Source organism: Acomys minous, assembly GCF_964271855.1.
Source record: "Acomys minous genome assembly, chromosome: 9".
Taxonomy (NCBI): domain Eukaryota; kingdom Metazoa; phylum Chordata; class Mammalia; order Rodentia; family Muridae; genus Acomys; species Acomys minous.
The window spans coordinates 35,289,256-35,303,564 of record NC_140490.1 but is presented as its reverse complement, the minus strand read 5'-3'; the positions used below and the strand labels follow the sequence as shown (position 1 = coordinate 35,303,564).

The 14,309-nt window shown below is 44.1% G+C and overlaps 1 protein-coding gene across 11 annotated transcripts in view; it reads left to right on the top strand.

Moving 5' to 3' along the window:
* Positions 1-14,309, top strand: part of LOC311604562 (uncharacterized protein) — a 186,497-nt gene that overhangs the window by 5,148 nt on the left and 167,040 nt on the right. For 6 of the 11 annotated variants that reach the window (XR_014781554.1, XR_014781555.1, XR_014781556.1 and 3 more), the window contains exon 1: positions 85-5,448. Coding sequence is in view for 2 of the 11 variants with exons in the window: in XM_084794538.1 (XP_084650664.1) it covers positions 5,324-5,448 (125 nt within the window). In the remaining 9 variants the exon portion in view is untranslated. Of the gene's footprint in view, positions 1-84; positions 5,449-14,309 lie in introns of those variants that run through there. The other 5 variants (XR_014781558.1, XR_014781559.1, XR_014781560.1 and 2 more) reach the window with 1 other exon arrangement.

The window sequence follows — 14,309 nt, the reverse complement described above, 5'->3', positions numbered from 1 at the left end:
ATGCTGTTATTAATACAGCAGCAGCTATTCCTTAGCCACATATTTTATAAATAAAAGACACAGAAATGTGTTAGATTTATAATAAGCATTAATACACTAGGGCTGGGCAGATTTCAGCTCTATAACCTATCTTGTCTACTTTCCACCCAGAATCTCCATAAATACCTGCACATGTCCACTTGGGCTGCTTCTGCATCATCAGGCCAGTCCTCAGAGCAAGCTGCTCTTGGCCATGTGCTCCTGGCTATACTAACCCATGACAACCCGCTCCTTTCTTCCTTCTTCCTCTGTCTACCTCACGGTCCTTCTCCAACCCCACAAGCCCATGAACCTTGCTCAGCCTACCTCTCTTCTGCCCATCCCAGGATGTAGGCAACTTTATTAGCTGATCGGGATAATTTGGGAGTCAAGGTTCATGCAATGCCATTTTGGATACATGAGAATTTGCTCACAGGACAGTAAGGATCTTGAGGGCCAAGCAATTATCACTTGAGTGCATAGTAGGTCCAGATCAACCTCAACAATGACCTTTTTTGCTTTTTTTTTTTTTTTTGTCTAACTAAAAACCTCTTTCTCTTACAAAAATTAACCTCATACAGTAAGAACAAATATGAAACAATTATGAAAACTATTAGGTAATAATTTCACTCACGATGTCCAGTCCATATGCCTTTGGCAACTTAGAAACAAATACTCTACTATCTATCCTATCTGGGTGAGTTCAGAGTTCGTTACCCCAATTATTATCTATCATACCTTGTATTCATCAACTTAAAAACATCTTTCTAGACCTTAAAATATTTCTTAAATCCTAAACAACTTAAGCCTAACTGTGAGATGATAATTATCTAGTATTCAACCCCATCAGAGACTTTAAAGGAATAAAATTATTACCTGAGTAAGTAGGAAGTTCAGGCAAACAGCTCCAAAAACTATAGAGATAACGGAGACAGTTACTGCCTGGTCAGTCACCCAACATGTTTCTATAGCACTGGAGCATCATCTTCATCCTTCTGGCCCAGTCTATCTGACAGGCATATCTGTGAAGCAGGAGCTATGAAAGACTTGCTTACCCTGACTTGGCAGAGCTTGGCAGTCGACTTCCCTGCCTCCATCCACGTTTTGCCCGTTTTGGACAGCATATTCTCTGCAGAGAGATTGGGGCATTTCTTTTTTCTAGTGCCTAGCTCGCCACACTTGCATTATTTAAATATCCTAAGTAGTTTGTAATAGCAGCTTTAAAAGGCCTGGAAGTAAACACTGCCTCTTTAAAAGAGAAGCCTGGGTACCATACCTTTTATAAGAGTTGAAATTATGTTGTAACAAAATAACTCTAAGTTTTGTGTCAATATGCAAAGATTTCTATCAACGAGAACCTTAAATTTTTATCAGTATATAAAACTCTGTATCAATGTGTCAAAATAACTTTATTTCTGTATCAATATATAAAATTCTAAACCAATGTGTCAAAATAACCTCAATTCTGTATCAATATATAATAATTTATACCAATGTATCAAGAACATTTGAGAATAACATAATTCTATAGTTGACAAGCAGATTCGATAAACTACCTTTTTCTCCTTATATATTATATCGGTAATAGATTTCATGTCATAATGTCCAAAAATTGTTTTATTCCAATGGATATACATGCTGAAGCACCATTAGTCCCAATTTTCAAAGGCACCCCAAGACAGTCACCATCTCTATCAAATGTGTAACCTTAGAATCATGCTATCCAGAATTTAAGGCAAAGGCCCATTGGAATTCTGAATATGAATTCTGATTTGAAATTCTGAATATGACCCTATGGCATGGTGCACATATTTTACCTCTCTAATCTCTGCACATAAGACATTGTATGACCTTTCTCCAAGACGACATCAAGCAGGGTCTGAATTTCTTATTTAGCATATAGACCTTTATCCAGTAACTAAACCTTGACAGAACAAATATAATATCTAATCTGACTATGTTGGCCTACAGGCAAAACCTTTTTATCCAACATCTCAATAGGCCGCCATGTAACTTCCTCAAGCCCTTGTGGACTTTTTTCATCTGGAACTATTTTTAATCTCTGTTCTATGGTCTGCAATCCAGCAATCTTTTTCTCAGTCTCCTCCTTCTCTAAACCTGTCTTATTTTGCTCTTTCCCAATGAGGATATACAAAATTGCAGTGTCAGTGTAAAAATTATTTATATGCTAAGAGAAACAAACTCAAATGGAATCCAGATGCACTGAGGCATTGTGAATTTTTCCATTCTTTTGGTCTAGGCGATTAACTCCACTTCCCTAGCTTCGTCTAGAAGGGTGTGGGTTTCCTAGTTCCACAATTGGGAGTTTTTTTTCCCAGGGGTGGCCTACGATAATCTCTGTGTCCCCTGGATGCTTGACCCATCCCTCTGAGGCATGCAGGCTGCCTTACTCTGTGTCTCTCAGGTGGATGCTGGATGAGACCAGCTAGAGGTAGCTGTGGCTGTGCTCTTGCCAGCCAGCTCTGACTTGGTTCAGTCCACTCAGTTCATCTGTCCAGGTCTACCAACAGCAGGCTGCCTTTTGCCTGTGGGCATGCCCAAGACTCTGTCTTAAAGAGATACCTAAGAGACTGCTTTTGATCTAGGAGTTCTTTATGGGTTCTAAGAACCTTTATGTTGGTCACCAATTTGTAAAATGAATTAATTGTTCTATTAACATTAATTAAGACTGGTTATTAATACAGCAGCAGCTATTCCTTAGCCAGGTATTTTACAAATAAAAGACACAGAAATGTGTTAGATTTATAATAAGCGTTAATACACTAGGGCTGGGCAGATATCAACTCTATAACCTATCTTGTCTACTTTCCATTCAGAATCCCCAAAACTACCTGCACATGTCCACTTGGGCTGCTTCTGCATCATCAGGCCAGTCCTCAGAGCAAGCTGCTCTTGGCCATGTGCTCCTGGCTATGCTAACCCATGACAACCCGCTCCTTTCTTCCTTCTTCCTCTGTCTACCTCATGGTCTTTCTCCAACCCCATGAACCTCCCATGAACCTCACTCAGCCTACCTCTCTCCTGCCCATCCCAGGATGTAGGCAACTTTATTAGGCAATCGGGGATAATTTGGGAGTCAAGGTTCACACAATGTCATTTTGGAAATCTGAGAAATTGCTCACAGGACAGTAAGGATCTCGGTGGGTGAGCAACTACCATTTGAGTGCACAGTAGGTCCAGGTCAACCCCAACACCATGTGAAGATTAAGGAGAGTTCTAATTCTTCAGGCAGTGCTGTCCGCACACAGGTTGCTAAATGACAGCGCAGTCATCATTTCAGGAGCATGTACAGGAGAGCAGCTGTCTAACGTCATCAGCCTCCCAGTGTCCTCCCTCGAACCACAGAGGAACTTGAGAGCTCAAGATCTTGGAGGGGTTCATGACATTTATAACTCCAGGAAATCCCCCACAAAACCAGTATATTCCAGTGCCCAGGAACCAAGGCTTTCATGCTATCTGATAATGAAACTAGGTTTGATTCGAACAGTGAGGACCCCCTGCACCACACAGAGGTTCTTCAGCCTTTCACTCTTGGTTGCTCACAGTTAGCAATCTAGTTTTCAAGCAAGCTGACAATTTTTTTTTCATGAGTGGACCTCTTGGTGTTAGGCCCATGTTACTCAACAACCAGGGCCAAGTTCTACAGTGGGTGTTGCAGAGTGTTTCAGGCTGTCCTGGGCCTTGTTTTCAAGTCTATATTTCTAACCACCACAACTAGACAGAACACTTTGATGCTTCATAAACTCGTATAAACATTCTAAACAAAAGACATCACTTTGGAGAGAACTCTCTTGGTAACATCTTTACAAGAAGATGGCAAACAAGCACCGCTAGCAACAAAACGCTATCAACAAACTGGTAAAAAGTTTGTCTGTGTGTGTCTTCTGGACTCTTCTTAAGCAATCTGGGGGAAGCAAATCATAACTACTGGCATTTTTGTTGCTAAAAATCAGTAATTGTCATAAAATACATATCTTGTGCTAAAAAATTCACACTCCTAACAATTGACAAATATTATAACTCATATAACCAAAAGAAAAAGATGTGTTTAGTGCATGCTGTGTTTGGGTATCTGTGTTTGGGCGTGTGGAGTCTGTCACTGACTAGAAGCCACCTGTGGCAGGTGAAGATTTTGGTCCATCCAGGGTGTGTGTGTGTGTGTGTGTGTTGTGGGTGTATATGTCTGTATATGGTGTATCTGTGTGTGTGTTCCAGGATATTTGATCCCATTGTGAACCCCAAGATTGTGAACTATAAAAACCTGTTTCTTGTTTGGTGTGGTTCAGCCCTAACACACACCTTTAATCCAAGACCTTTCTGTTTACTGTAAACAGGCGATTATGGTGTGGCTCAGCCCTGGCACACACCTTTAATCCAAGAGCTTTCTGTATACAGGATTTAATTCAGTTAACCCTAGGTCAAGAGGTGGAGCAAGAAACCAGCTGACAGGAATTAAGTAGGAAGGAGGGATGTTGAGAGACAGCGTGGAGAAGAAAAAGGGGCTCTTTAGCTCTGTGGCTTTTAGATCTAGGCTTTTTGCTCCTGGGCTGTCTAGTGAGATAGTAAGCCTTTTCCTCCTGGGCTGTCAGCAGAGCTAGCAGGCTCTTTTGGCTTTTGGCTTTTTCCTTCTGGGATGTGAGCTGAGTAGGAAGGTCAGCTGGGTGCTTTCCCTGCTTCTCTGAGCTAGTAGGTTTTCACCCCAGCATCTGGCTCCTGAGTCTTCATTGGTAAACCTGAACGCTTGAGATTTTCTTTTCTTATAACAACATCTCCCTCTCACTCTCTCTCTCACTCTCTCTCTCTCTCTCTCTCTCTCTCTCTCTCTCTCTCTCTCTCTGTGTGTGTGTGTGTGTGTGTATCTGCCTATGTGTGTATGCATGATGTGGTGTATGTGTGTGTTTCTGTGTGTATTCTGTTTTGTGTCTGTGTATGTCTGTGTTTGTGAGTGTCTCTGTGCGGGGCAGGGTGCGGGGGGGAGATTGGTATATATGTCTGTGTGTGTCTCTGTGAGTGTGCGTATGTCTTGGGGCTGTCAGATGTAGCTTGCATCAACTTCTGACATCTACGTTGCAGTTGCACCAGGCAGCAGCTTGCTGTTGGAAGATGGCTGAGTTGCCTGTCATTTATCTGGGTCAAGAGTAGGACTAGGAGATGGCAAGGCAAAGAGATATCCTAAGAGGAAATGGTTTTTTCTTGTTCTGAGACACAGTAGTTTTTGGCAGTTTGGTGACCATTAAACAAACCAATAAAACACATTAAACAGTAGGTAAGTCAACTCTGTAGCATGAAATTTCACTCTCATTATCCTTCATTCAGCAAACACCGGCACCTCTGCGTGTCAAGGCCCATCCCAGATCCTACAGATCAAGTCACAGCGGAAGCCCTGCCCTTGGGGTCATTTATCCAAAGGTCAGTGTATTTTTTTGTCCTAGTTCTCAGGGTGATCCTGGGAAGCATGTGAACAGTTGCTTTAAAAGCTTCTGAGAAATTGTGGGTTCCACAGCCTTGTCACTTGAGAAGCAGAAGATAACTGAATTCCTTCTTTGGATTTCTGAGATTCTCAGCTCTTCAAAGCTGGTAAGGGTACGTGACAACAGGACAGCTCTTTAAAAGCTGGCAGCCAGCTTCTGTCAGGGGCTCCTCAGAATTGCTCCAGAGGAAGAAAAAAAAAAGTGAGCGAGGGAGAGACAAGTGCACACAGACATTTTTAAAGTAGCTAGCAACCAAGACAACACCAATTATTTAACCAAAGAAACCAGCAGCCAAACCACAGATTATTTAACTACACATCCAAGTGCTGGGCACAGCCTCAGCCAGCCACAGTTGCTCGTGTAATGTAAATATGCTGGGCAGCTGAGAGCCGCAGAGGGGGACAGCACCTCACCTGCTCCTGTCTCTGCTCCAGATGTGTGGAGCTGAGAAACTGGCTCTGATCCAGCCAGGGTTTCCCTTTTATTTACTTTTCACATTCATATTATTGTTTCTCTAAGAATAGACGCGTTCTTCCTCTACTGAGCCGAATCTCTCGTGGGCATGTGCACACAGGGAGCCATTTCCCATGGATAGTGTGTCTTTGTCATTATGTTTCCTCGTTTCCTTTTTATTCCCAACGCCTTTCTCCCCTTTTCTCCTTAGTATTGCGTTTTGTTTTTAATAAACTCCATTTGGTTCTTGCTTCTGTGTTTTTCACTAACTAGCATGTGAAAAGTTTACTTTCAGAGAGTATTTATTAGGAAAACAGGCACTTCTTCTTTGCTACAAGCAATGACATAATACACAAAGGTGGAAAAGTCTCCAATAGCCCTTTGCACAGAGAAAGGCCATGGATATTGTCATCCAGATGTTGCATTTAAAGAGCCCCCACTATGCTCTTACCAGCCATAGACGTGGCTTCTGACCCAAGGCTAGCCTGCTGGTTGGTACCTGCCAACCAATCTGATTCCCCTCTTTGAGGTGATGAATCCAGTGACAGACACTGGGCTTGCAAGGCAGCATAGACCAAGGGTGGCTTTCAGGGGCCAACAGGAGGGGAGACAGCTGAGGAGGAGGACCCTGTGGTTCAGAGTCAAAGGGAAGCAACCAACCAACAACCACACTCCGGAGGGAGGAAAGAGGCACTGCATTCCCCTTGGCTTCATTTCTCACAAGACCATCTCTACTCCAGCTGCAGAACTATGACAGTGCTGTTGTGACCCAAGGAGAGGGAGGATGTGTGTCATGGGACAATGGGACAGATGGGTCAGTTAGAGCTCCTCTCTATACCTCTGTCCAGTAATGCCCGCCTCCTCTATGATGTGCGTTGCTGTCTGGTTTTGTCCTCTGGGAATAATGTGCTCATGCCATAGTCAGTCACAGGAATGGAAAAAAGGAAAGGACAGAGTGACAGGGTGGTCCATGGCACTGGTGATGGGTGATTAACACTCTCTGAAAGAAAAAGAGGCGAGAGGGCACATGTTGGTCAGGGATCTCTAAAGGAACCGAATGGTTACAAGGAATATATACTAAAAGGGGATTTGTTAAGTTGGTTTGCAGGATGTGGTCTGGATATGCCAGCCATGGCTGTCTCCCTTCTGAGAGGCTGAGAATCAGTAATTGCTCAGTCCTTGATGTCTCTGCAGTCTAGATCTGGCACTGATGTCCCAAGGAAGTCCTGAGAGCTGCTTGTCTTCAGTCTGTGTTGGTACCCTGAAGATGCTGGGTTTAATACTGGCAGCAGTAACAGAATAGATGAACTTGTCAGCAAGAGTGGGAGTAAACAGGCAAAAAGCAAAGATTCCTTCTTCCATGCCCTTTTATATCAGCTGCCACAAGAAGGAGAGGCCCAAATTTAGAGTGGGTTTTCCTGCTTCAAATAATGTCATTAAGAAAAGCCCGCACAGCCAGGTGTGGTGGTGCACACCTGTAATCCCAGCACTCAGGGAGGCAGAGGCAGGTGGATCGCTGTGAGTTTGAGGCCAGCCTGGTCTACAAAGCGAGTCCAGGACAGCCAAAGGCTACACAGAGAACCCCTGTATGGGGAAGGTGGAGGAGAAAGAAAGAAAGAAAGAAAGAAAGAAAGAAAGAAAGAAAAGAAAGAAAGAAAAGTAAGAAGAAAGGCAGGCCTTCAAAGGAGCACCCAGCGGCTTGGGTTTTAGTTGATTCTGATGCAGTCATGGTGACAGCTGAGATTATCCAGCACATAGGGTCCTGAGTCCGTCACCTGGGGTTATAACCTTTGTTCCCTCCTTCCCTCAGCTGCACATGAGGCTGGGTGGTGCTACTATACATAGGAAGTGGTTTTATTTGAGGCAGGGCCTCGTACTGTAGTTTCCCCCAAGGTTTTCATTCATGCCGAAGTAGGACTTGCAGTGATGCAGCCTTTTTTGGGGGAGGGAACCCACACTTCTGTAAGATGTTCCTCACCCAGATTCTTGGACATGAACCTAATAAGCTTACTTACTGCTCAGCAAGCGAGCAACCGGTGCCTCCTACTCTGTGGGTTATTTTTTCATCCTTCTCTACCCCTTTTCTTCCATCTTCTCAACCTTCTAACACTAGATAAGAGAGGAAGAAAAGGATGGAGAAAAAAGTCAAGAGATCCCTGAGTAAAGCCAGGGGTCAGAGAGAGGGTGTCCTCATCACTAGACTGCTTGCTGCTGATCAGGATCATCGAGTTCCCTGGGGCAAGTTTGGTTTTTGCCACTAGGATATCTACTTTCTTCTTGTTGTTTTTTCTTTGGTCACAACTACTTAATAAGCCATGACCAGCAGCAACCAACAACTCACCAACAATAAGCAGCAACCCTCCAGCCTCTCAGCGCTGCAGCATTTATATACCCTCTGAAAAATCCCCAGAATTCCAAATGTCACAGAAACTATCTGCAGCTGGCAAAATGCACCTCAACTAGAGCACGGGGCAAGTTACGATCAGCTGCTGCAGACCAGAAGCCCTGCATCCCCACACCTGGGATTACAATGAGAGCACATTCTTACAATACTTCTGCTTTTTTTTTTTTTAAAGAACCCAAAAGTCCAGAATTCATAAAAATGTCACTACGGATTGAGTTGAGGTGAGACTGTTACTTGGGTCTGTGGCTGGCAGCCTACAAGGAGTGAGGAGGACATTTGTTCCATTTTATTTTTCAGACCCAATCAATGGAATTTATGTTTTTGACCACCTGGAATAAATGCTATTTTCCTTACCTCACCTCCTCGGCCATGAGCCGGCTTCTGCTGCTTTCCAAAGTTGCCCATGCTTCTCCTCCTTGGGGAACACTTGCCCCTGCATCTGGAGCTGTTGTGGGAGATGCTGGTGGCCTCCCAGTGAGGTCCCTGAGCCACACTGATGGACACTCATGGAAGCGCCAACCTGCCTCCCATCTTCCCAGGTCAAGGCCATTTCGGGCCTAGGGTGTGGTGTGCAGTGGTCAGACCACTAACAGTTGCCATCCCCTTTCAGCCAAGGCCTTGGACACTGCAGAGTGCAAACAGGTGTCTGTGTGTCCCAGTTGCTTCTCTCTTACCATTTCCTCTCTGCATCCAGGAAACCTGTGAGCACAGCAAGTGGCTGCTACCTTGTACAACTGAGTTTAAACAGGTTACCTGGCAAAAAAATTTTACTAGATCCTTGCATCTCACCTTGAGGACTGTTCTGAGATCTAACAGCTTGCTGTATGTTGATGGTTCTCAACCTATGGGTTGAGACCCTTTTCATAGGCATTGCCTAAGACCACCAGAAAACACAGATATGTACATTACAATTCACAACAGTAGCAAAACTATAGTTAAGTAGCAATACAAATAATTTCATGGTTGGGCGGGGGGGGGGGGGGGGGGAGGTCACAACAACATGAGGAACTGTATTAAAGTGTTGAAACGTTAGGAAGGTAGACCCATGACTGTATATGAAGGGGCTTAGAAATAGACCAGCCAGGGCTACATAGTAACTGCTCTTGGCTTTGTCTGACTGTACCAAAACCTTAGGGTCTTTATTTTTACTGTTATTTATTTGTTTTTTTCTTTGGGTCAATTCTGCACTGATTCCATTTTCATGAAAACCTGAAGTCACAGACAGCCAAACTCTCTATGAATGTGTGGAGCGAGTTCTGGTTTTCTGCTTGATGCTCTTTTTTTTTTTTTAAACTTTATTTGTATATGAGTGCTTTATCTGCCAAAGAGGGCATCAGATCACATTATAGATGGTTGTGAGCCACCATGTGGTTGCTGGGAATTGAACTCAGGACCTCTGGAAGAGCAGGCAGTGCTCTTAACCACTGGGCCATCTCTCCAGCCCCTGGTTTTCTGCTTGAGAGCTCAGAGGCGGCTCCTGCTCATGTATGTGTCCCCTGATCACCTAGCAACAGGATGACGCCCCAAGTAGACACTCCACTGGTGTTTGCTTTACTGGCTTGATAAATGCACTGTGTTCACTGTCTTATATAAACTCCTTCAGGGCTCATATTGGCTTATCTAGCATTTTCTCCATTTTTGACTTGCAGTCTATAATATTTGCTGAAAAAGTTGATTGGTAATCTCATAAAATTTAAGATTCATGTTTATGGATCACATAGCCAGACTGTCAAGAACGTACGGTGCAATATAAACACACACCTCTTGCACAATCCGTTTCTCCACTTGGGCTCTTTTTGAACTGAGTTCAAATCTAAACTGAGCAAGGCCACACAGGCTGTTAAAGTAAAAAAAAAAAAACAAAACTGTACAGTTGGAATGTGCCAAAGCTCTCGGCTGGGGGGGGGGGCGATAGGCATCGGAGGCAGTGATCTTACAGAACCTGTTTCTTATTTCCAATCACCTGGCAAGGCCACTAAGAAAACACACTCAGAAAATGTGCTCTTCAAGCCCTACACACTTTCTAGATAGATAAACAACTTCAAACATCTCACAGTGGAAATTATTTTCTGGATATGTCAACGTACGCCCTCAAAGAAAAACAGTTGGCCAGAGTTTTGGAACTCTTTTCATGTGCATCCTTCTCAGAAATGGAAATAAGGAGATCCTTAAATGAGTGCTTGGCTATGCACCACAGTTTTAAGGAGGCTTCTTGGAAGCTTTGTTCCACAACATTCAGTGGGTTTCACTCCACGGGGACTGGGGGTCGGGGTTCTGATGTACCTGAGGCAGAAGAGCAGGAGAAGAGAACCCAGGAGAAGGACAAAGCAAGTCATCAAAAAGATGGAAGAGAGAAAGGTCATGTTTGCCAATGTCAACTTAACTGTAGTTCTCGCGTGCAGATTTCGACAGCAGGAATACAGAGGCTCCGCCGCCATTTTCAGGTGTGAGCTCTACAGGATGAGAGTGAAAGATACCCACAGTGAGCCTTTGCCAGTGACACCCAACCTGGTTGGGGGGAGGCCAGCATTGCTAGTGGCTCCTTGTTTATTCTCTTGCTTTGAAAGGTTCCTGCGGGGTCTGCTGACTTCTGGGTCAGGACCGTCATGAAGAGTGAGGGATGCTTGGAACACTGAGCCTGCAAAGGAGCATCTCCCTGTAAATCAGTGTGATCAAAGCTCTCAGTGAACTCACAGAAACTGAGGCAGTGCGCGTAGGGCCTGCACGTGTCTGCACCGTGTCCTCTCTGCTTGCATTATAGCTTCCAGTTTAGTGATTTTATGGGATTCCTTTGTGTGCAAATGATTGGGCCTCTGAGTCTTGTGTCTTCTTTTGGGCTTTTTCTTCTGTTGGTTTGTTTTGTCCAATTCTGATGTGTTAGTTTTTGTTTTATCATGTGTAATATTATATTATCTTAATTATATTATTATTCTTTGGAAGCCTATTTCTTTTTAAATGAGAGAGAGAGAAAGGGAGTAGATCTGCATGGGAGGGGAGGTGGCGGAGGTACTGGGAGGAGTAGAGGGGAGGAGGAACTGTAATAAGGATGTATTAAGCAGGGGAAATCTTTCCAATAAAGGGCAGGGAGGGGAGAGTGCAGGAAATATAGCTGCACCAGTTGTTTAAAAAATTGCTGGGAAACAGCATGATACATGATAAGACAAAAACTAACACATCAGAATTGGACAAAACAAACCAACAGAAGAAAAAGAGCCCAAAAGAAGACACAAGACTCAGAGGCCCACTCATTTACACACAAAGGAATCCTATAAAATTACTAAGCACTCATTATAGCTCTAATTTTTATCAATTAATAATCTTTAATGAGATCCAGGATACTTACAGAAGGTGTCACAGGTCAAACACTTAGGAAGCCTGACAGGCTTTCCTGGGTCCCTAATCCTCACCCCATTCTTCCCACTTTACAGATTAAAGACTTGTAACCTGTGCCTTATAGCTGGCAAGCGAAGAGCTGGGGGGTTGGAGTGCAAATTGTCTGTCTCCCAAATCTTGCCCCAGCATACACAACATGCTATACAGGGCTTAGCTGGTACAGCTGGCACTGGGAAGCCAGGCTACGTGGCCCTTAAATAAGCCCCTGGCCTAATGTTGGCCAGTTATGTCAGCCAGCAGATAAAGTAAGTTGGAGGAGTGGGCTGGCTTTGGCATCAGCGTGTTGAGACTGGTAGCTCAACCCCAGCTTTGATACCATCATGATGAAGCCAGCTTGTCACGGCCTCCATTCTCCAACGCTGCAGTGGTGTGGTCTAGCCACAAGCCAGGCACCATCATAGGCTCTGAGGACTGGCTGAGTGTGCGTGTGCTTGTGTGCTTTGTCACTTAGCCGAGCAGAGTGGATGGGTGAGAAGCGGGCATTCCCTCTTCTTTAAAGAAGTGTCTGACCCGAGAGTAGAAAGTATTGGTGGCTAGAATTCTGTAAACAGCTTGACCTGATCACTGTTAAAGCTGTACCTGTTGGTTTGTGGTGGAGTTTGCAGAGTACTCAACAGAGCCCCTCCCCCTTTTTTTTTTTTAACTCATGTGCCACTTGTGTTGATCTTGCCTCTTCTCTTTCTCTGGCTTCAGCTCTCCCTGTGTTCTCTTTTTTTATGCTATAAAGATAAATTTGAAGAAGGCACAAAGCTTCTTTTCTCCCCAGAACCATGTTATGCCTTAGAGGCAAGGTTCCGAGGGCCTGTCTCCCTGGACCGGCTTCCAGATGCCTTAGAGGAGGGTAATGAGGGCCTATCTCACTGCACCGGCTTCCAGAAAGCTCTTCGGACTTGGTGACTTGTATGTTTTGTTTACTTTTATTAGGTGAGATGTGGCACTAAGCTTTCCGGGGTTGTCCGTGGCTCCACCTATGCTGGCACTCCCCCAGGGGTCAAATACCAAGTGATGATGACTTAGATATTTTTCAGAAGACGGAGAGCTCCTAGCCAGTTACTGGAATGTTCACAGAGTCTTGAAAACAACTCAGCCGATAACTAAGCATCAAATAAGTGTTCTTACCCAAAAGCAAAAGTTTACTTTTAAGGTTTTCTGAGCAGATTAATATTAAAATCACTAGGTCATTTCACAATCAAGTTGTTAGTAATTTGAGCTCTAAGCTAATACCCAACTTTGAATGGAATCTAAATGTCTTTATTTCTAGTTCCTAACTTTTATAGTATAATTAAAGATTGACTTCAACCCATGGACTTTTCTAATTGATTTCCTCTAAGAAAAATCATTTCTCTGATGTGGTGCATGTGTGTAAGCCTTAAATACACGTGCTTTCAAACAGACTCATACAAACACACACACACACACACACACATGCATGCCCCCTCTATACACACACATACATGTCCTCTCTCTCTCTCTCTACACACACACACACACACACACACACACACACACACACACACACACACTTACACAGGCAATCACACACACAAACACACACAGGCATTCACTCACACACACACTCGCACTCCTCTACACTTACACACTCACCTCTCTAGAAAATACAGGACTCACAGAACTGAACATAGGCCCTGCCCAAGTTAAGATTATTCTGACTCTAAGATCAGAAATGCAGTAGTTCCCAGAAGTCCTTGCAATTGTGCTGATGGCTTTTGGAGCCTTGTTTCGTTTTTAGACTAGAATATTGATGTCTTTGACTTATGGAAGATTTACATATTTTAAACATATATCCCTCCCAGCCTACATATACCACTACATTAATAAGTGTAAAGTATTTTTGACTGCATAGGACCGCACACAACATACGACGACATGATTGATGGCTACTGGTTCTTTATCAACAAAGTCGTCTCAATGGTCAGCTAACGCCCTTAGCCCAGAAACAGACTGTGATGACTCTTGAACGTAGATTTGAACTACTCAGTGAGTCTTCTGCATATCTCTGTAACTCACAGGGTTCTAACCAAAGGTGCATGGCCATTCCCAGGAGGTGACAGAGAGAGAGAGAGAGAGAGAGAGAGAGAGAGAGAGAGAGAGAGAGAGAGAGACAGAGACAGAGACAGAGACAGAGACAGAGACACAGAGAGAGACAGAGAGAAGGTGAGGTTGGAGACTAAGGAAGACAGTGGTAAGCCTCTCTGAATACAACAGCCAAGTATGACTCAGAGAGAGAGAGAGAGAGAGAGAGAGAGAGAGAGAGAGAGAGAGAGAGAGAGAGAGAGAGAACGAGCACGCCTGGAACAATTCCTGTTCCTACAAGCTTAGACAAGACTTGGGGACTTCACAGTTATGCTTGTAAACCACCTTAGTAACCATGTTAGACTGACTCTGGCTCATCCAGGCCAGTGGCTCACTAGCCCTGGAGGTCAAAGGGCAGCATGCATGAGTTGCCAGTGTCTGATCTCTTCCTCTCACACAGAAAGTTTCCTAAATGTGAGGAGACAGCGAAGTGCAGACTGAGATGAACTCAGGGT